A 23652-nucleotide genomic window follows, 5' to 3' on the forward strand; every position below is an offset into this window, starting at 1 on the left:
ATATGTTTAAAGTTCTCTCAATTGAAAACATTAAAAAATAAACATGCTTGGACTCTTGTAGATCACTTCAACCAAGTTCACTCTGTAGTGTTTGTTCTCTGAATTCCCAGGACCGTCATTAAGCAAATATTTTTGAGCAGCCTCGTTGGCACCATGTAGGCAAGGAAGAAGGTGCTTGTTACTAGAAGTTTATAGTCTGTTTGGAAGACCACACACATGTGCACAAAACAGCACTCCACCACAGGGCAGCGACGCATGGGGGATTAACTGGATTACACAGGCAGCGGTGCTGTCTGGGCATGGATCACCACCTTCCATACCCGTGGGTCGGCGTCTCCATCATCTGTCATGTTTTCTAGGTGTGGAGGTTCTTTTCCAAACTAAGTTGTAAGTGTCTGAAAAACAGAGGCATTGGTCATCTCTTTGGGTTGAATATTCCTTGACCAATAGGCTTTTAAAAAATGATCACAGCTTAATATATGGCTATTAGAGAAAATTCTGAAATGCAGCAATAAGCACCTATCAGTGTTAACATTTTGATTTCATTCTGTTCTGAAACCAATGTTTTAAAAATCATTTCTTAATGCTCATATATTTTAGGATATATGTGTAAAATCTAGCACATTGCCAATTTGGAAGATTTTTTTCCACATTAATTATCAATAAATTTCTCCTTCCTGAGTGCCTTATCTACATATGTGCATAAATTTCAGTTCTGAACGATTTTTATAAACACTGTCTTGCCTGTCCAGTGTTTTTTCCAAGTGCCTTTGCCAGACAGTCAATTCTCTGGTATATTAATATTAGTGATTAGCTTGAGTGGTTTCTTGAGAGCTTGTTCTCACTTTTTCAACATGAAGTCATGTGTGAATCTAGTTTTAGTTAAAGTAATAAACATTTGTTACATGCTTGGAAAAAGTTTCTGACTAGACATGAGCTCATCTAAATGTTCACTTTTCACATATGCTGGTGGAAAAGGATATGGATGGAGAGAGAATTATTTTTTATTTCCTTTATACATATGAGTGTAAAGTAATTTTCCAAAAACTCATGATATTGTCCCATTTTCTTTCTTCCAAAGCCATGATTATCTTGAAGTCTGAGTTAACACAGCTGTCTTTCATTACGTTCAGGGCGCAGACATCACTCACCCACCCTTCCCCCCCAAGTCAGCTCTGACCTTGAAGAGCTCTTTCCTGGTTCAAAGGGAGCCTTTGCTGAGCCTGCCCACATTTACCTGGTCCCCCATCCATATAATTGTAAAATGCAAAAAAAATCAAAATAAGGGGCTGATTTCATGTAGGAACAGGAGAATTATGCCAGTTCGTCTACATTATTTTTTCTCTTTTGGAGATAAGCCATGGTTGCTGACTTTTCCTATAATAATAACCTTTCATTATTCCATTGAGCTTTCTACCATTTACATCACTGAGGTTTTTTATTTTTGCCCTGTTGTGGTCATTTAAGATGAATGTTTCAGCTTTATCCTAGAAGCGTTTGAGACAAGGCACTGTCCAATTGAGGAAATCTCCCAATCTCAATTGAGGAAAACAATGGTGGAAAAATCCCTCTCAGAGAGCTTGGTACTATGAAAAAAATGACTGGGCTTGGGTCTGGCTGAATGGAGTTAAGTGATCTTGCCCATGTTTTTTTTTTTTTTTTTTCTTTTTGCCGCTCCTGAGTCTTAGTGTCTTTATCTGTAAAGGAAAGCTACCATTAAATCAGTGGTTCTTGAACGGGCAACCCTTGAGGATTTCCTGAGGAATTTAATAGCAGAGCCTGGGCCCCACCCCAGAAATTTGGATTAAATCCATCTGGATAAGGTCCTGCTTTCTGGTCCTTCTTAAAGCTCTCCAGATGATTCTAATGTGAAGGAGTCTGGGGTGAGAACCATCTGAGCTCTTCAGAATCACCTGCTTCTGAGCTTGAGAAACAGGGCCTCCCTCTAGAGATTCCTAATCAGGAGGGCTGTAGTGGGGCTAACAAGTTCCTAGGTGATGTGCTTGCTGCCAGTCTCTATTGGCTGATATGTCTGGAGACTTCTGTCTGAGAACCACTGGATGAGATGACCCCTGAGGTTTCTTCCATGTCCTGCCTTCTGTGATCAGGTCTGCAAACCAGCCAAGGCAGTCCTTTCGAGGGATGGCGTGGCTGCTCCAGGTTAATGGCCAACCCAGCACCCTGCTTCCATGCTTGTCCTGCAGGCAGCACAACTACTGGAGGTTGGATAAACTGCTTCCTGTGGTTCTCAGCCCTTGCAAGAGCCTTTTCTGTAACCGTTGTCCCAAGGACTATCTTTGGAACACATTAGTGGCTTTGAGTTCCTCACCTGATAGTCTTTGCTGCAATCAAATGTTTCCTGTAGTAGAAAACCAGCAAGCTTCGTGGCCAGTCCCTTGGGACCATGGGGGAGTAGAGCCTGGTGTTTCTTGAAGAATGAAAAACAAGACACTATAAATATTTCTGGCAGTGAGGAGATTCATTTGCCTTATCTTTATTAGATTGCCCAGAAGGCAGCAATAACTGGTCTTTGGCAAAGGACAATGTTAGGACTGGTTGTAAAATTCTTTTGGCAACAGTTGAGATGCTTCATTTGAATGGAGCAGAGCAATCTGTAGGGGCCATTCTGGCTTTAAAGGCTTGTACATAGTTTTAGCAGCACAGCTGGGATGGAAGGTGGACAGGGACAGTATTTGAAGTATTTTTGTTTTCTTTCCTGCCAGGATGACAAGGATTTGGTGCATGAATTTGTAGTGGCTGAAGGTCTGACATGTTTGATCAAGGTGGGAGCTGAGGCTGATCAGAACTATCAGAACTACATCTTAAGGGGTAAGTCATGACTGGGCATGCAGCGGCTGCCCCAGCTGCAGGGGGGATCTGGGTTCACCTTCAGGAACTTAACTACTGAGAGCTTTTTAAAAGACTTTAAATCTTTAAAAAAAGATTTGAGAGTAAGGTGGTAAAGACACCCTATGGCAAAAAAAATCTGCATCAGGTTTTACCAGTTCCTAGTAATTAGCGACTGTGCTAATTTTTACTGACTTTCACCTGGAGTTACTTTACAAGCTTATTAGGAAAACTGTACCACTCACTGGGTTCTTTATAATCTGTCTTATTTGTCCAGGAAGGAGACATACTACATGGGCTTGGGTAAAGCCTGCATCTCAGCAGAAAGCCACCCCAAACCAAAGGGGGCAATTTATTTCTTGGAAAAAAACATTTTCTCCCAATTTGAGTTATCACCTGGGGCTCTTGTCAAAGTGCATATTTTTCACCTTGTCTTCCTGTTTCTGATTCGATAGTTATGAGTGGGTCCGGGATTTGCCTTTTAAAGAGCGATTCTGATTTCATTTGTAAAGCGATGCAGATGTAGAGTTTGAAGCACTGATTCCTGTTCCATTTTATAGTTAATGGTGTTTTTATAGTCATAGGTTTTTTTTGTGCACGTTCATATAAATTTCATTTGATCCTGTAAAAAAAAAAAAAAAACTTGTGCATAGGCAGGGCAGGAATGATTAGGTTGAACCGTATGAAATTGCTGCTATCAACAGTTTTGACCTACAAAAGAAGAAATTTTATATCGTTCAATATTATCTACATTTTCCAGTTGAAAAAAATTGAGACTCAAAGAAGTCAAGCTTTTTACCTAATAAAGTCAATTCCCATAGTGTGCCAGGCAGCAGCTGTGCCCAGGCACTGAGGCATGTCAGGTGGGTCAGGGTTCTGCCATCCCCTCTGTATCTATGCCTGTGACCCCACAGACTGCATGTTCAGTGCTTGTAGGAGAAAATAAAACTGCCAAAACCTTCCTTTCTTTTTTTCTTGGGTGAAGGAAGAATGAAAATCATACATGAAAAGTATGATTTAATATCAGATGTCTGTGTTTGGAGTTGAAGGAGACAAGCAAACTGACACAGTCATCTCAGCTGTTTTGTTTTGCCCCGAGAATGCTTCCTTATGTTCTGTGGCGTTTTCCAGCCAATCAGAGCTTTCATCCCTCTTTCCCCTCTTCTGTAGAGCCACTGCAATTAAAAGCTACAGAGAGAACGCAGGGCTCATTTAAAAAAAAAATTAAGGTTGTCTTTTCAAGTCAGTGTTGTTTTGTTCATTTTGATAAATGGCAAATATGTGTGAGAGTTCCTGAGCCTCTTACTTTGCTGACCCATGGTGTGTGCAGCAGTGTTTGCTGGGCTGTGGAGTTGGCTCTTTTTGTCCACCTTCAGTCTTTTCCTGGACTTGTAATAGATCCTCCATTACAAGTTGTCAGTAGAGATGCTTTATTGCTGAATTTTGCTATTTCTATTCTTTTTTTTGTTTTTTTTTTTTTTGAGACGGAGTTTCGCGTTGTCGCCCAGGCTGGAGTGCAGTGGCGCGATCTCGGCTCACTGCAAGCTCCGCCTCCTGGGTTCACGCCATTCTCCTGCCTCAGCCTCCCGAGTAGCTGGGACTACAGGCGCCCACCACCACGCCCAGCTAATTTTTTTGTATTTTTAGTAGAGACGGGGTTTCACCGTGTTAGCCAGGATGATCTCATTCTCCTGACCTCATGATCCGCCCGCCTCGGCCTCCCAAAGTGGTGGGATTACAGGTGTGAGCCACTGCACCCGGCCTCTATTCTTAATAATATAAACATTTATATCAAAGCTGTTGTGCCATGTTGCATCTAAACGCAGCCGTCTGTGTGTCTAAAGAGATGAGTGCAGGCCTGGACTCTCACTCTTGTGTGTCTGTTCACTTTGGTCTAACACCTAGACAGGAGGAAGGTGCAGAGATAAGGGTGGGAGAGCTTCCTCTAGTTTATTTTCCAGGTATAATATGGATGCCCCTATGTTGAACCACATGTAGTCACCTAATTCTGAATAGTGGGTCCACACTGACAATATATTTTTTGTTCATGTTTAAAGTGTACATCATTTTAACTTTACCAAAAAATAAGTTATCCCCAACACACAGAGACACACTTCTAGAGAGCTAATATTATAACCATCTTCTGTTTATCCTCATTCTTCTGACCCTTACCTAGGAGCACATTTGTGTATTTCTATCGCGTGATCATCAGTGCAAGAGTTTACATCCAAGCCCAGGCGAGGGGGACAACTCTGCCCACTGTGGTCAGAACTCACCCATTCCCTAGACCTCATGTGGATTAGATTGGATTACATGACCCCCTGTAGCTGCACGGGAGGCTGGCAGAGTGAGTGCCTTCCTAGACTCCACAGGGGAGGCAACGGAGAGAAAGGCTTGGGCTTGAGGGTTATGAGTCCCAGCTGCATAGAGGGAGTTCGGAAAGAAAACTCAGCACAGCTGAGAAAGCCTTTTCTGGTGAGCAACAGTGAGGCCCCTCCCACCAGCGGCCTGCAGGCTTTTGAGGGAATCCTTGTGCATGGGCAGGTTAAACACAGGTCCTGGTAGTGAGGGGTATGAATTGTACTTGCTGACAATGAAAGATGGTGTTGATACAGGGAACTTAATCCACATCCTCTACCTTAGTGAATATTTACCATGAAGCTTACAGCTATTTATTTATTTATTTATATATTTTGAGACGGGGTCTTGCTCTGTCGCCCAGGCTGGAGTACAGTGGTGCCATCTGGGCTCACTGCAAGCTCCGCCACCCGGTTTCACGCCATTCTCCTGCCTCAGCCTCCCGAGTAGCTGGGACTACAGGCACCCGCCACCACACCCGCCTAATTTTTTTGTATTTTTAGTAGAGATGGGGTTTCACCATGTTAGCCAGGATGATCTTGATCTCCTGACATCGTGATCACCCGCCTCAGCCTCCCAAAGTGGTGGGATTACAGGCATGAGCCACCTCGCCTGGCCATAGCTGTTTATTTTGCAGTGTTCTGACCTGAATCAGAAAGGTGCCAGAGGCAATTCCCGAATGTTTAAGTCTCAGAACACTTGTGACCAGGGGAGAGCCCCGTCAACCACCTGCTGCTTCTGTTTTCCAGCTTTTCTGCCTGTCCTTCTATGAAATGCCAGGAAGGTGAGGCCCTAGCTGCAGACAGGTCTTCCAAAAATGTGAGGAGACCCTATATTTCCATTGCCACCACCAAAGCCTTGCCTTCATATTTTCCTTTCTAATAGTGTCCCTTTACTGGCGACCAGAAGGCTCCCCATGCATTATCTGAAAGATGAGCACTCCACTCAGGCTACTGCAAGACATCCTTCTTTCCACAGAACAGAGGTGCCTTTGCATGCCTATGTCTCAGAAGACTTTGTCACCAGGGCACTGTGCCCAATTATCACCACATTTTGATGTAACCAACCAAAGCCCATACCAGGAAAGTAACTTCTGAGGGATAGAAATGACACATTTCTTGGGATGTGACATTTGCGTTTTCCTACAGGGAAGCTGTGATTTTCCCTAGCTCATACATGGAGTCACTCCTTTGTGACTTTGAACAACTTCTCATGTAGGCTTTTTTTTAAGGTTCTGATAACTGCTGGCAGCCACTAGACATTTGCAATCAAGAACAATTGAGTTACCTTTGAATTACCTCTTTATTTGTCCACCCATGTTTTAACTGTGTTGTCTTCGGTGAGGACTGGTGAGGGCAGATGCAGATCAAGAGGCTGGGAAAAGTTTTGCAGTTATTTTATTCACAGTTCCCTGAGGAGAAGACACGGCACCCATGCAGGGCCACTCAGGAAGCGCAGAGGTCGGCCATGAGGTGGGGGGAGAGGCGGACTGTGGGCAAACACCTGCATTGTGACTTCCAAGGGACAGGCAAGCCAGCTGAGGATTGGCCCTGAGGCTCAGGGTGGCTCTGGAGTGACAAAGGCCTTTGTATAGTAGCCCAGGATGTGAGAGCCCAGTGTGAGAGAAGGTTGGGGTGTAGACTTAATGGGCTGCTGGAGAAGGCGAACTGGCTGGTCACTAGCCAGGGCCTCAAAACTGGGGGTTAAGCTGGACACAGTGGCACATGCCTGTCATCTCAGCTACTTGGAGGCTGAGGCCGGAGGATCACTTGAGCCTAGGAATTTGAGGTTACAGTGAGCTGTTTGCACCACTGCACTCCAGCCTGATTAACAGAGCGAGACCCTGTTTTTAAAAAAGCTGTGTCAAGATAGCATTTTTAAAAATGATATTGCAAACCATAAGGTGGGTTAATTGTCCTAGTGTCTTGAGAAGTGTGCCCTCATGAAGCCACCTCAGGAGCTCTGCTCTGTGTGGCTACGTGGGAGTCCTACAGCCCCAGAGGAAACAAAAGCATGTGGAGAATCCAGGACTTTTCCAGATCTGCTTTTAGAACTTTTTATTTATCTTTATTTGCATACAGAGCCCCCCCTCAGCATTTTTTTTTTTTTTTAGGGCCCAGGAATCCGCTGCTTTCCTTTGAGGATGTGTCTGCTGAGAGGTAGAGATAGGTTTAGTTACAGTGTAGGCAAGTGCTGTCCAAAGCTGTGAGCAGGCTGCTGGGAAGAGGTCTTAACTGTACAACATGGAGGAATAATATTTATCTGACTTATTATTCCTGGGTGGTTGTAGCTAATGATCTAAAGTTTTTTGGGATAGCCAGTATTTAATTTAAGTCTATTGTGAAATTTTGTACCTCACAATTATTCTTATGGAAGGAGGACCTAGAGTGATATATTGCTGGGAACTTAAACTTTCTGCACACATTACTGAGCCTTCTCTATGGGCCATGCACCATGTCAGGCCCTGGGGTTGTGACAATGAAACCAAGATACACACTGTCTTGAAGCAGGTCCCTGTGGGGTCCCCTGCATGACATGTTTTATATGCTGAATTGCATGTGTCTTGTATGTTTGGAAATTGCACATATGTGATATGCTTTGGAGGAGAAAAGAGAGAGAAAGATAAGTAGAACAGTAAGACCAGCTACCCTTTCTGGCTGTAACTCAAGAGAAACTACCTCTTCGGGCTAGCTTTACATGGAGAAATTTAATTTGGTCATTTCATCTAAACCAAAATACCAATTAATCATAAAACGCCTCAGTCAGTATCAGTTATTTTAAAAGCTGGATAAGATCTTAAAACTCATTTACCTCAACCTTTTCATTTTAGAAGAAAACTGCAGATATATTTTGTTTGCCCTCATATATTGTTAAATGTTTTAAAGGTTGTCAGCATTTAAAAATTGGGAGATTTGGTATTTTTTAAAAAATCCAGATTTCAGCTTCTTTGGAAAAACTGTCCCAGAGTTGACTATACTCCACTATAGGAAAAAATCCTCAAATGCCATGCATATTAGGGGATCCCTTAATGAGAATCAGGATGTGTGGTCAGATGGTGTTTGTTGGCATTGATGGTACCAGAAATGGAAATATCATAGATAACATGGAAAGAGATTTTATGATGTTAGAAGGCAGTGGCACAAAATGATCACATGGTAATTAAACTAACATCCTCCTTGTCAGAAAAATTGAAGTTTATATTTTGGCACTTTATAAAATGCCAAAAAGAGCAGAGGTTGGGTTCAGACTACAGGGAAGGCACCAAACTAGTCCCAAGGTGAGGAAATCGGAGCAAAAGGGAAGAATTTCTTGCTTCCTGAACTAAGGTTAGGTCTTTGGCTACTCTATTTTCCACTGAACAGCCTAGCCTGACTCTCCGCAACCTCATGACACTGGTCCTGTGTCCCACGCAGCTGGTTTGGAGGAAGCTCTTTCCTGCCTCTTCCCAGGAGGGTTTTCTGCTTTGGGTCTGGACTTCAGAGATTATCATGGTAGCTGTATAGCTAGGCTTTTATGTGGATGACCCAGGAGTCCTGGAGTTGTCTTCAGCTCCAGGTGGGTTGAGGCCAGTGTTAAGAATGGAGTCCTTCCTCATTTGATGTCTCTCCTCTTGCTGAGTGGTACAACAGGACTATTTCCAATAAAAAAATCACTGCAGTGTAAGCAGACTGGCAGCCCATGGGGCTGAATGGAACCTGCAGGTGTTTTGTGTGCCCTAACAGGTTTAAAGATTGTGAATTATGAACATTTAAAAACTTGGAGATTTGGCATAAAAATACAGCTTTCTGGCTTTTCTTGAAATACTGAAAACTTAAGCCAACCCAGGGCCTGTGGGATGTGGACTGGGGAGGGCTGGAGAAGGCGGCCCTTGAAGCAAAAGATGCCATCACCACGTGGTGTTTGCTTTTTCTTCCTCCTGTAGTTGAAACCTCTGCTTTAAGTGTCTTGGGGCCCTGGCTGGGTCTGACCTCCATCTGGCCTCTCTTTCATGTCTCCTTGGCATGCTGTTAGGGATGTGGCCTCCAGGGTGAACCAGTCACACTGCCCAGGAGTGTGGTCAGGGGCAGGGAAGCTGCAGCCTGTAACTCCCTGGGAGGGGAAGGGAGGCCAAGTCACCCTGTTGCTGTTGATATGTGATGACACATGCTTCCCTGGAGTGTTCTGCGTGTCCTGTCTGTGGCTCCTCTTGCCACCCACTGTCACTGTGCATCAGGCCTGCACCCTCTTAAGAAACTGGGCCAGAGACTAGCTGAGACCTGCAGTTGTGTCCTCCTCTTTCCAGCCTGTACAGGCACAGAGGACCCCAAATGGACTTAAACTGGACAGTTCATAGCTCTCCCCTGGCCTGCCAGGCCACAGGATACTGTGTCCTTGTCTAGCTTTTCTGCCTGACTTTCTGCAGTGCTGCATTTCTCACAGGAGGGAGCTAGGTGCTGGCCCCACTGTTCCCCCTGGGTTAGCTGCAGTCTCTGTGGTGTTTCTAGATGGATCTGCCAAGGTCAGTGGGGTGTGCTTGGCCTACTCCTAGTCTCAGGGCTTGGGGACTCTCTTGTCCACGTCTCATTGGTCATTTGGGTAGATTTGGAGGAGGGTGGTTTGGAGGCTCCTCACCGTGCTTCTTCTGCAAGTGCTGAATGATCTGAGTCATCATTGCTGTGGTCTGTGGCCTGATGGCCTGTCAGCCCCCAGCGCTGTGTGCAGGAGCACCATGGGTCAAGTGGGCAAGGAGCTCCTGCCAGGGGAAGCAAGGCAAGGCCAGGGCCAGATCCTGACCTTCGGTGGGACAAAGCGTCCTTTGTACACCCTCTGTTCTGAGGTAAGAGAGGGAAGCTGGGCTATTCCATGGGTGGGGCAAGCAGCATCCACGACCCTGAGCCCTTCACCTCATTGGGCAGCAAGTGTGATATTTGCCATCAACTTCTAACTCTACCTAAGTACTTTGGCTCTAAGGTTGATTTTGGTTTTCCCTCTTACTCTCTTCCAAGGTATTTTTTCCTGTGATTAGAGAATGCTTGTCTCCGGGTAACTTTAGTTTATGAAGAGTAAGGCTTTTCTTTCAATTTTTTTTTTTTTTTTTTTCTAAAGAGATGTAGTTTCGGTCTATCACCCTGGCTGGAATGCACTGTTGCAATTATAGCTCACTGCAGCCTCAGACTCCTGGGTCATGTGATCCTCCTGCCTCCGCCTCTCTAGTAGCTGGAACCATAGGCATGTACCACCATGGCTGGCTAATATTTTTTATTTTTTGTAAAGACGAGGTCTTACTATGTTTCCCGGGCTGGTCTCAAACTCTTGGTCTCGAGAGATTCTCCTGCCTTGGCTTCCCAAAGTGCTAGGCTTACAAGCATGAGCCACCACGCCCAGCCTCTTTCAAGTTGTAATTTTTCTAAAGTATAAGTTAATTATTAACATTGTTGAATATAGCAAGCATTCAGTTGTAACAGAAATACTTCATGTAGAGCAGTCTTTCTAAAGAAAGACTAGGTAGCCCTGGCAAACATTATCTCCAGCTGGAGCATCATTAGGCCAAACCATGTGAAGTTGCTGGTATTTGACCACTTTTTACCTACAGAAAGGGCAAAATCGTATGGTTTAACTTAATATTAGTGTCATAATTTCATCTTAATCTGACTCCTTCTTAGGTTGATTAGATGCTTCTTAAAGTTCATCCTGCATTCAATCTGGAATCACATTTTTCCAGAAATTCAGGCCACTTTGCAAACCAAAAAAAGCCCTGGCAATGTCCTGCAATCATGCCTCCGAGTGCTTCAGCTTAAAGAGCCATTGTTGTCTCAGTCTTGCCAGAGAGATTTCTCCAGAATTTTAGTTTCTACTGGAAGTCTCTTTCTCCTTCCTTTTATCTGAGATGAGAAGGAAGATAGAAAAAGTTATTTGGCCATTCCTACACAGAGAGTGTGGAATTTTCCACGACCAAATCTCACTGCTGTGTTCATCAGGAATTTTTCCACTTTAATTCATACCAAAGATGTGCCTCCTCACTCTGTCCTTCTCTCCTTGCTCAGTAGACTTTTCCAGAGGAGCTGCTGGCTAGGTGTGCCTTGAAGCACAATCGTTGTTTCCTTGGCTCTAATTTTATCTCACACATGGTCTTCTTTTATAAGGTTTCTATTTGTGAATCCAGCTTTATGATAGAAGAAAATGTCAAAAGCAAGATTTAAACCTAGCCCCAAGCATGGATTATAACTTTTTTTGTGGGTGGGGTGGGGGAGCTAAGACTTTCTGAGGAAATATCAGTTGGTGTGTTCATAGATTTCTGCATTTTGGAGCCTTGAGGGCTCTTGGTAGATTGGGCCAGCCTCCTGGCAGGGCACCACGCCTTTTCTAACCCTGTGGTTTCCCCTGCCATTAATGTGCACAAGACCTCCAGCCCTGGCTACTCTCCAATGCCTCAGGCCTATGGAGCCAGCTGTGTCCTGGTATCTCCATCTCCATTGCACCATGCCCAAACCCAAAACCAACATTTTTATACCCCAGTCAGTTCCTCCACAGCTCTGTTCATCATCCCAACAAAGCATAATCATTAATCACATTCAATTCAGCCACCCTAGGGTCCTCCTAACCCCTTTCTCTCATTCATTCTTTGTAATCATCACCCACCAAATTAGGGCTTCTCTAAACCTTGACTCCCTTTCAAGTCCTTCCATCTCTGTCTATTCCCAGTTTTTGAGTTCAGATCATCATTTCCTTCCTAACCTGCTCTGCTAGCTGCCTCATGGGTCTCTCTGCTTTTAGTCCTGCCTCCCTTTGGCCCATTTTGCCCTCTGTTGCATGGGTTGACCATGCACCATGATCTATTCTCCTTAGTCCTTGGTTCAGCTTCTTTAGTGGCTCCTCTCATCCTCAGGGTGAAATCCCAGGCCTTCTGTATGGGTAGAGCCCACTTTGGTCTTGCCCTCGTGTGTTGGTGCAGTCCACTGCAGCCACTCCCTGCCATCCCAGGGAGGGTGATGTTCTGTCCTGCAGACCTTGGCATCTGCCTACAAGGCCTTGCTCACCCATCTTCATCTGGTTCACACATTATCTTTTGCTTCCTGCTCATCCTTAGATTGGAACTCAGATACTGTAATCTCCAGGAGATCTTCCTTGGCTCCCGAATGTTTTGGCCCTCTATTTATACCCTGGTCTTGACTCACTGATAATAAATGTTTGTGAACATACACTATGGGCCAGGAACCCAAGGCTAATTCCCTGCACCATATTAGCCTTCGTGCGTCGTGCATGTCATGTTCCATCCTTGTTCTGTGAGATCCTTGATGCCAGGCATGTTTTAAGAGCTCAGTGAAAATGAGCTGACAGAAGGAATAGATGAATGATAGAATATCTGCAGAGAAAGAGAAGTCACTACTTGTGAGAAGGCTGCTGATTTGTACTAATAATTGGAGAGAGCCAGAATTTGCTTATTTGAAGCTTTAGTCCACCTGCTCTTGTTTCTGAAGCAGTATAGCACAAGGTGATTTGGTTTTGGTACTTTTCAAAAAATGCCGATGTACTAAACTTTCTTTTTGATAATTTTACTAGTTCAGTAGGTGGATATATATCTACTAGGGTGTACATCTTGATTTTAAATAGGACATGATTTATACAGATAAAATACATGCAAATATGGATTATAATGTACAGCCTGTTTTGTATGTGGAGGAATTATTTACCTGCCTCTGAAGTAGGTGGACTGTGGATTTCTTGGAGATGGGAGTAGTGTCATCACAGCCTTTGCAGCTGCACCAGCGTGCTCCTGAGTGCCTCATAAATATTCAACAAATAGTTGAGGAAAACAATTGAATGAATGCCTGGGAGAGGAGTCCCCAGAGCCATGCCATGGCTGTGTTGATCTTGTTCAGTGTTTTATGGGTGATTCCAGGTAAGCACAAAGTTTATACCAAGAAATGTGTACGCATGATCAGGAGATGTGAAATGAGAAGACAGCAATTATATGACACATGTTCAAGTGTGATGTGGAGGGCTTTCACTTGATTTTCAGTATCCTCACTATTTCAACCTCACAATCTTGTCATCTTTGCTTTCTTTATCCTGCCTCTTCTATCCCTAGCTGCTTAAAACTGGACCTTTCCAAAACCACTCATATGGGAGTTTGGCCTGACTTGTTTCTGGAGCCAGTTCCCACAGGCAGCTAGTACTCCCTAGCCCCCCAACCACACTGGAGTTGTGTCTGCCATTGGTGCTGTCTGGGCCCCAGTGTTCCTTGAAACACTGCTGGGGCTGATGCTCCTAGAATTACAGCTCTACTCTTTTCTCCTTCCAGGTAACGTTGGCCTTGGGCTGGGCTTGAGTCTGCAAGGCTTAAGTGAGGGAAGAGGTTAAATGTCATTAGATAAATAAGGGGTTGCTTTTAGAGGAGGGGGCAAAATTGTTGCCCTTAAAGTCAGATTAAAAGCAATGAGCAGGAGTTAAAAGAGAGTGGTTTTTGACTGAAGACAAACTCCAAGAACAGAGTTGGAAAATTAGTTTATTTCTCTTGCCAACATAAATTGATCAGTGGTGCCTTTCTGGAGCAGTCTGCTGAGGATTCTGAGGCCACATCCAGCATCAGCAGGAAAGAGCGCCACAGCTGATTAGGGAAGTCTGTCAGTAGCTTCAGAGCTGAGGAGTGAGGGCAGGAATACTAGACATGATTTGGTTCTTCTGGAAAATACTAGGCACTTTCAGCATGTTTCTTGAGTTGATTTCAAGCAGGTGTGTGGCAATAAGATTTCCAACGACAGAATATATCACTTTGCACTGGAAATGCTGTAGCAGAGACCAGATGATCTGTTGGGGCTGCTAGGCTTGGGGTCAGGTGGTACTGGATGACCTCTTCCATCCCTTCCAGCTCTAAGATTCTGTGATTTTAAGTAAAATATAAAAAGCAGAGGGGATGAAAGCAGCGCTGTTTAACTTTCCCTCTTCTGCATGCTCTGTATTAATTGCTGTAGGATTCCCAGGCTGTTACCAAGCACATGTTATCCTCTTTCAGCTTCAAAGAAGGCCATCTGGTTACATGACATAGACCCCAGCCAATTCATTGAAAACAACGGTGAACTATCTTTAGTCATTAAGAGGCTAGTGTTCGGCTGGACATGGTGGCTTACACCTGTAATCCCAGCACTTTGGGAGGCCAATGGCTGGCAGATCACTTGAGGTCAGGAGTTTGAGACAAGCCTGGCCAACATGGTGAAACCCCATTTCTACTAAAAATACAAAAATTAGCGGAGCGAGGTAGTGCATGCCTATAATCCCAGTTTCTCAGGAGGCTGAGGCAGGAGAATCGCTTGAACTCAGGAGGCAGAGGTTGCAGTGAGCCAAGATTGTGCCACTGCACTCTAGCCTGGGTGACAGAGTGAGGCTCTACCTCAAAAAAAAAAAAAAGAAAAAGAAAAAAAAAAAGTTGGTGGGGGTGCCTAGCATTCATGTGATCTACAGAATTTTGAAGGATTGGCAGGGCTACTGTTAGTTTATATTCAGGAATTCGTATGTACGTGGTGAAGCCAGGGGCATAGGAGACAATGGTGGGCTTACTGCTTCTCCAGAGCCTGAGGACTGGAAGCCAGGAGGGCTCACAGAAACACCAGGGAGTTGGACTCATTGATCAAACCAAAGCAGGGCTGGCAAGGCAGACTGGTACCCATGAGGAGAGTGCGCACAGGCAGCCTACCCTTGCTTTGCTGACTCATATCTACCCACATTCCCAACATGGTCCACACAGTTTCCATCCATGTGTGCATCCTGCTGGTCCGCGCCTGTCTTTCTATCTGTCTTTTCCCAGCTCTTCCAGATCTTAATCTGCAGGGTTGAATAAACATTGATCTTTCCCCAAATCTAGATTTCATTGCTTTTTGTCAGTTTGTGGGCCCTGATTTTTCTATGGTTGGGGGCCTCTAAATAAAGATCAGCTGACTGGTTCATTCATTCATCATCAAATGCTACCTCTTTGCTTTATATGAGTCAGTCACTTTGAGGTCTGAGTAAAGGGTAGCAGAGAACAATGCAAACGAAACAATTAGAAATTGTGCCATCAAGCCAAGAATAAAGTGCTAAGGGGAGGGAATTTACAATATAGTAGGGGAAGTGACATAAATCTTGTGATAGGCAGAATTTTAAGGTGGCCCAGAAGATTCTTTCCCCCAGTTTAGACCCTGTATAATCCCCTCCCCTTGAGTTTAGGCCAGACCTGTGAGTATAACGGATGTGTAAATATTATGGAACCATGATTAGGTTACATTGCAAAGGTGAAAGGGTTTTGCAGATGTAATTAAGGTCCCAAATTTTTGGATTTTGGGGATCAGTCAGAGGGGAGATTATTCTAGGTAGGATGGGCCTAAATAGATGAATCCCTGAAAAGAAAGTCTAGAAGTCAAAGACTTCTGCTGACCTTGAAGAAGCGAGTTGCCATGAGTTCTACAGCTGCAAGGAAATGAATTCTGCCAACAACCACATAAGCTTGGAAGAGGACCCCAAGCCTCAGATCAGATCACAACTGACACCTTGATTGCAGCCTAGTGACACCCCCAGCAGAAGACCCAGTCAGACCATGCCTGGACTCTTGCACCATGGAAACTGTGAGATGATAAATGTATGTTGTTTTAAGCTGCCAAGCAATTTGTTATACAGAGTTAGAAAATGAATATAATTACATACAAAGAATCACAACACGAAGCCATCTGGACTTGCTAAATTTGGTACAGAATACTCTGTGACCTCAGAGGTCTTTTATAGGGGAATCAGGGAAGATATCATGAGGGCAGCAACTTTTTATTGTCTTTCTGGGCTTCTTAGGCAACTACATGCCATCCATTCAAGCTGAATTCCCCTTGATCCCCTGCCTCTTCTTGCATGATCTTCTCACACGGTCTGCGCAGACCTCTCATGTGGATCTCCCAACAGTTGACAGTGTCCAGGACCACTGCAATAAAGGACTCTCTGCCACACACAAATGAGTGACTAATGGAGGAGGCAATTTATAAGAAAATTTGGTGTTTTCTAATATACCAGCATCATGAGAGAACATGGTAGCCTTATCAAGATTGGGCTGAGTTTTAGGAAAAGATGATCACTTGGGTGATCTTGGGATGATCTCACCTATGAAGACAGGCATGGGCACTGGGCCACCTTTGCTCTTCTTCAGAGATGCTCTTATCTCAGTGTTCTTTGCGTCTCCTGTTTACTCATTGACTCCTCCAGGAGATGCTTTGCAGATGACTGCAGTGGGCGATCCAAGGGCTCGGCCAAGGCCCCTCGTCATAAGGAACTTGGCAGTGGCTTAGCATAGGAGCCATCTAAGTAAAAGTGGATAGACACAAAAACACTGTATTTGTTAGGCATGGAATGAAAATCCTGAAATCATTCTCTTTTTTTCCCCTGTCCATTTTGTTTGCATCAGCATTATGTTTCTAAAGATGGTTGATAAATTTTAAGTAGTTCAATCCTGTATCATTTATTTCAAAGATAGTTATTCTTTGCTTAGTCACTCAAGATGTTTGCTTTTCATAATTCAGCTTTCTTTTTTTTTTTTCTTTTGAGACTGAGTCTTGCTCTGTTGCCCCAGCTGGAGTGCAGTGGCACAATCTTTGCTCACTGCAACCTCTGCCTCCTGCTTTCCAGCAATTCTCCTGCCTCAGCCTCACCACCATGTCTGGCTAATTTTTGTATTTATTTTATTAGAAATGGGGTTTCACCATGTTGGTCAGGCTGGTCTCAAACTCCTGACCTCAGGTGATCCATCTGCCTCAGCCTCCCAAAGTGCTGAGATTACAGACGTGAGCCACCATGCCTGGCCCATAATTCAGCTTTCTAAAAAATAGAATCAGCTTAATATATCGTGTTTCACGGGAATTTCATAAAACATGAAGTGTGATACTTGAATCAAATACTCATTCTCATGTAAGCAAACAGCAGCACAAAAGTATCTAGGCGTTGTCAGGCTTGAAAATAAAGGAGATATGTAACTTGGTGACTTTGTTTCTGAAATCATGTGGATTACAGATTCCCTCTATATCAGTCGAAGTCCTCATGTGAAAGGTGCTTGGAACCAAGAATGGCTGAACCTTTTGTAAATTACAGTTGAGATGTTAACCTTCTAGATGTATGAAGAAGCACAGTCAGTTTTCCCACCTTCTTGGACAAGCAGATATTCCCTGGAAGCTGCACCTGGAGGCTGTGGACCGGGGAACACTGGCCGGCTGGCTGTTCTTCTGATGCCTGGTGGAGGGGCCCTGGGACCCCCTCTGACTACCTTCTCTGGAGCTGTGTCTGGTCAACTCGTGGGCAATGCTCTTGTAGTACTGCTCTTTAAAGCCGAGGGAGAGACACACATCATGATCTGAATCATCTGGTCTAAATTTGATTTTCTGACTAATCATGCAATGAGAAAAAGCATAATTTCTCTTAAGAAGGGATTCAATTAAAAAGCACCCTAAGTGCTTTGTGAGTGCCCTCCAATCTGCCGTATCATGAGAGATAGTAGCAGTGCATCCTGTCATCTAGCTGAATGGGCTCCTCGAATAACAAAACTGGTTCTTCTCTCTTCACTTTTTGTCTTTGCGGTTGTATGACCGGGCAGCAAGACACTGCAGGGAGAAATGGTTTTGTATCATTTCTTCTCCGTGTGGCTGACAGCAGGGGTGGTGGGCACATAGGGCCACTGTTATCTGACAGCTTGTGGGTCTGAGACCCTGGGGTGCAACGGCTTCTCCTGAAAGTTGCCATCCTGAGCACCTTTGAGCTGCAGCATGTAGGCTGGTCATGGGGAGGTTCGTGAACCTGGCACGTGGCAATGGAATTGACAAGATATACCACCAGTGATGTAGAATACCCTCTATTCTGGATCTGTATTTGGGTGGATATAAGGCTGAGAGACATGGGATTGTCTGAATTTGCCATGCACTTGATCTCTGTGTATGTTGAGCCCTCCACCATCTCAGCTCACTGCAGGACTTTACCCTTTGTCCTACCCTTTCCATGACATCTCCTGGGGAGTCCGTCATAAATGCCCTCTCTGCATGTGACCTTCCCTCACAGAGTATCCATAACCATTTGTCCCTTGCCCTTCTCCCTGACTAGGTGGTGTTCTCCCTGAGGACCACACACTTACTTGCACCTGGATCCTCTGTTTCCTGCACAAGCAGGCACTCTTACAGTGTCTGGTGCATGGTAGGCCCTTCAATAAAGGAATCAGCTGGGGATGGTTCTCCTGAAGGTGTAGGGGGAGAACAAACCTGTGGCACTAGGATAAGACAGAGAAGTCTTAGAATCAAAAGCTAGAAGGAAAGCCCCACAAGATAAGATCTTGAGCATAGCCAGAGGCTGTCTGTGCATGTGTGGATGATTAGATGGAACTTTGACATTCTTAACTTGTCCCATCAAGGCTGTCATACTATATAACGGGACCTGAAATAGTAGGCCTGACTCTGGGCATTTGGAATAGTTTGCTGGGAGCAGTGCTGATCAGAGAGCCCTGTGTTTCTCAGAAATAAAGCCTGTCTTTCTATAGCTCACCTTCTTTTTCCTATGTAAAGGGCACCATGCTGAGAGATCCAAAGGGCAATTTCATGATGTCCTTGTCCCTCACTTCAAGGTGACAACCTGGATACGTCTGAGCTGGTGTCCTGTGTCTCCTTCTGGCTTTCCCTTTTAGCATCAGATAATGTAGTAAGTTCACCCCTGTGGCCCTCTGGATACTGGGCAATTTCATCTGCTTAAGGTTTACACAATGCCAGCACCACACGCACAGCAAAATGCCACTGGCTTTGTTAATTAATCTTCTTATAGCATTAAAAGAAGAACATGGTTGTTAGATCATGCTTTGAAGGTTTTGAGTGCTGAAGGATGTTCATTGTACAGCTCTGCCCTTTTAGAAAACGGGACCAGTGCACACCACCTCACCTGTTCTCACATGGGTTTCTGTGCTGATGGTCCGTGCCACATCACTGTCCATCTCATTTCTCGCACACTCACTGCCCTGGGGATGGGTGGCATTAGCTGGACAGAATGTCACATGACACAGCTAGCTGCACATGCTCTTGGGAGAGGATTCTGACTCCAAGCAGATATCACTATCATTTGCTACAAAGAGGGTGTCTGGAGGGCAGATGGCAGCATTTTCCCTTGGAGTTGTATAAATAGATGTAGCTGTTGGTGATGCGTGTACTGGTTGTGGATATTGCCTCTGCAGATGTAGCTAAACGCCAGCATGTTTAACTTGAATATGCTATTGATGGGGCATTCCTGTGGTTATTCAGGAAATATGGCAGCATTTGGGGACAGATGGGTGTAAGTGCAAATTCCTTATCAGACTAATAGGGTTTGATGGTGATTTTGTCTGATGCTCTTCATTTAGCTGCTGCTCGTGTTATACAGCAAGGCAGTGGCCAAGTCTCTTTCCAATTTCTAGGTTAAGATTTGGGAACAGTCTCCTTGAGTAACTTCATATTTCCACAGAAGAGAGGCTTCATTGAATAAGTGCATCTTGCTCTCTGATTTTTTATTTAATATGAAAACCTGAATGGGCATAGGGTTCTAGGGATTTTTTTTCATATATATGTTTTACAGATGTAAAAAGGTTAAGGTGGGCTGGGCACGGTGGCTCACGCCTGTAATCCTAGCACTTTGGGAGGCTGAGGCGGGTGGATCACTTGAGGTCAGGAGTTTGAGACCAGCCTGGCCAACATGGTGAAATCCTGTCTGTACTAAAAATGGTGGTGGGTGCCTGTAATCCCAGCTACTCGGGAGGCTGAGGAAGGAGAATCGCTTGAACCCGGGAGGCAGAGGTTGCAGTGAGCCAAGATTGCGCCACTGCCCTCCAGCCTGGGTGAAAGAGTGAGACTCTGTCTCAAAAAATAAAAATTAAAATTAAAAAGCTTAAGGTGGTCTGAACCTTGAAAAGGCCACTTAATTTGGAGTAGAACCCCATCGTTCAGCATCGAAAGTCAGATCTCTGACAAGGTTCCCTGCCGGGCTTGGTAGCAGCAGGCTCTGCGAGGGTTCCAGGAACATTGCTCAATGTTGAAAACCTTGCTTGAGAGGGACCAGCCTTCCAAGGTAGGGGGTTTGGTCATAGGGGGTGGGAACACATGAATCAGGCTTATGAACATGAGATACATTTACATTCGAGGTGGAAGACTATGTATACTGTCATCTGTTAATGACTTCCCTTATCAGTCATGTATGTAATGAAAATCATTTTGAAATATATCAGACTTAGAAAACGGTATAAAGAGTAATAAAGTGAATCCTTGTGCACCCAACACTCAGCTTAAAATAAGAAGCATGACCAGTACGTGATTTGGCCTTTCCTGACCACTGCTTAAACAATTAATAGCACCTTCTCCCCACCTGGCTTTTCCTTGCATGATGCTTCTCTGTAGGGCTCAACATAGTCTGTCATGCTATGTGTGTTACTTGATGGTGGTTTCTTTTCTCTCTACCCCCACTAGGGCAGGGGCATCATCTATTAAACTGAGTGTCCCTGCTGCCTAGAACAACATCTTGGCACAGAGGACTTGTGTTTGTGAGTGCTTGTTGAGAGAATGAGTGAGTGTAATGATGTGAGATCCATCCATGCTGGTAGCATGGCTCTCACCTGTCCATTTTCACTGCTGGGTAATATTCTGTTGTATGGATGTACCGCAATTATTTACTAGTTCTCTGGTTGGTCCACATTTAGGTAATATCCAGTTTTTTTGAGTTGCAGACAATGCCAGCATGCACATTCTTGTTGTATTTCCTTGTGCATCCATGTGAATTTCTCTAGGATTTACCTAGGGGTAGAATTGCTGGTCAAGGGGTTATTCATAATGTTCTCATAACATACTGTGTATTTTCCAGCCCGGGTCAGAACTGCTACTTCTGAATACAGGAGTCTTGCATTCATCCTGCATTGCTTCTTAGTAGCTGGGGCTTTTGTTCTGAGTCTTGTTCTCCCCGAGGCCCCTGCGGTGAGTGACTGTGTGACTGAGATGACTGGAGACTTTGGGCTGGGAAAAGACTTTTCCTTGGCCTATTTCCACTGGTCCCCAAGGGTCTTGCCTCTGTGACCATGGCTGAATTAGTTCAGTGTCCAATGTCTGGCCTGGCTGGACACAGGATGTTAGAGCCAGAAGGTGCCTTAGAGGCCTCCTACTCTAACCTCATTTTACACATAGGGAAATTGAGGTCTGGAGGGCTCTGGTGACTTGCTGGTGGTTTTGTGGCTGGACAGTGATCGAGCTGTAGATGTAACCCAACCAGAGTGCTTTCTGCATCATGAACAGAAGGAAGACCCATCTGTGAGGGATGCAAGCAGTCACTGTCTCCATCTGTGCATCACTAGGCCTGCCACATGCCCATGGCCCAGTGCCTGCAACCCACCCCTGCTCCCTCCTGAGGGATGCTCTTCTTTTCCCTTTGATAACCTTGGCTTTGCAGTTTGTCCGTTTGCTTTTTCTTTCAACTGTGCCCCTTATTTCAGCCCTCACAGTCACAGCCATTCCTGTCCAAAACACTCTAGTGGTTGAGACCCTTCCCCAATCTTGAGCTGCCCCTCCATGTTCTGCCTGCTGGCCCCATCTTGCCTCCCTTCCTAAATCACAGAAAAGCTCAACTGGGCTCATCTGGAGGGACAGAATGCCTCTAGGATGCATTTGCAGCACCTAAGATTACATGGACTCACTGATTTCAAAGGAGTCTGTTTGATACGAACAAAGGTTGCTTTAATGCCATATGGATACAGCAGAAGTCACAGGAACAGCTTATAGACTGAATAAGTCTGAAAAACTGTCTCCAAAGTGGAACTCTCTGGGACTGGCTCTTCCGCCAGCTCCTGTCCCACGTCTTCAGCTGTCTACAGCCTGCGGTCCTCTCGGAGGCGGGATGCTTGACACTAGAGCAGTTTGCCCACAGGCAGGCTGGCTCCTGCCTGGGCTATTCCTGTGCGTGTCACGGTCTCCCCAACTCTGCCCTGCCCTGCCCTGCCCAGCCCAGCACCTCTGCATTCCCTTTATCCTTTTGCCAAGTCTTGTACTTTGTTGTTGAAATATCTCTCATTTCCATTTCTTACCCTCTGCTCTCCTGCCTGCCCTCAGCCTCACTGCTGGCCTGCTTCTGTTGTCTGCACAGCTGCCTCTGGAGAAAATCTCCCTGCGGTGTGGCTTTCATGCTGCCATTGGAGGAAAACCTTAAGTTCCTCCCAGGCCTCAAGTTGTACCTCTTAATGTTTATTCTCCATAACTGTAATTTGGCACATCAGCAAGGCTCTGTGATTTCTAGACTTGGAGTACACCAAGAAAGTATGGAGTATCTCTTTCTCAGTGAGTGTTCGGGGAACACAGGGCAGTGATTGCCACTATCCAGTCTTTAGTCTTGGTCTGTGTGTTTAGGAAACTCCAGGACCCATACGCTCCTCTTCCCTGGCCACTTCCCTCAAGTCTCACCCTCCCTGGAAGAGAGAAGGAAGAAAAGGGACATCCATAGTGGCTTCTGTGGCACCTGGGGGACGGGGGACCAGTGGAGGTATCTTTGGGGTGTCATGCCCATAGGAAGAGCTGCTGTGGCTACTGGTACTTGTGCTCAGCCTGGCAGAGGGCGCTTCTGGTTTCCTTCCCCATCAGAAATATTTCTGAGTCTCCTGTCTACTCTACTCTTAGCAGGAGAATGGAAACCGAAGCTCTTCCAAGAACCCTTGTGAGTCATCTCAGATCCTTCCTAACCCTCTTTGTGTGAAGAATCAGTAGTTACCACGTGTTGTTCCACAAATCCTGGGTTCCCTCGGAGACCCACCGGGTCCCATCCACACCTGGAAGCAGAGAAATCACCCTCTAACCTCAAGCGCAGAGCATCCAGTTTTACCTGTTTGAGATTTTGAGATTGCATGGAGAGTTCTTTTGGAAAAGGTTCCATTAAAACATTTAAAGGCAAGAAACCATTGTTAGAGGAGATGAAATAGTGTCTCGTTGTGTCATACAAGGCCCTTCCTAACGTAGTCTCTACCATGTCCATGTTTGATTGACTTGCTGTCCCCAGCGTGGTGCCGCATTGGGTGGCCTGCCTGCCTGGGCTTCCCACAGCGGGAGGGGCTTCGTAAGGATCCAAGTGAAGCTGAGCCACTTGGCCCTCTGCACAATATTATGCTTCCTCAAGGCCACAGACATGGTGGGTCTGCTGGAGCTTCAACATCTGAAGGACCTTAGAACTTGAGTTGGGCTATTTATAGAAGATAGGCAGCCAGATGTTAGTGCTTGGAACTCAAAATTCTCAGAGGCACAGTTTCCTCATCTACAAACCAGGGATGATGAAAGTATCCTCCTGATAGTTTGGTGTAGGGTTAAATAGATGAGCATGTGCGATGCATTTGGATGCATTGCAGCTTGTAGTGAGGGCTGTGGCAGTGTCTGCCCTACTACTAACACGGCTAGAAGGGACAGGGCTGGGACAGAGAAGGTTGTGTTGGCCAGGTCCTAG

At 45.2% G+C, this 23652-nt stretch overlaps 1 protein-coding gene across 9 annotated transcripts in view; it reads left to right on the forward strand.

Annotated features, from left to right (window-relative positions):
- The window catches only part of FHOD3 (formin homology 2 domain containing 3), a 503817-nt gene that overhangs the window by 222945 nt on the left and 257220 nt on the right, over positions 1-23652 (forward strand). For all 9 annotated transcript variants that reach the window (XM_063716761.1, XM_054537476.2, XM_054537478.2 and 6 more), the window contains 1 exon segment: positions 2724-2829. In XM_063716761.1, the coding sequence (XP_063572831.1) occupies positions 2724-2829 (106 nt within the window).

The sequence above is a fragment of the Pongo abelii genome, chromosome 17 (genome assembly GCF_028885655.2).
Source record: "Pongo abelii isolate AG06213 chromosome 17, NHGRI_mPonAbe1-v2.0_pri, whole genome shotgun sequence".
NCBI lineage: Eukaryota > Metazoa > Chordata > Mammalia > Primates > Hominidae > Pongo > Pongo abelii.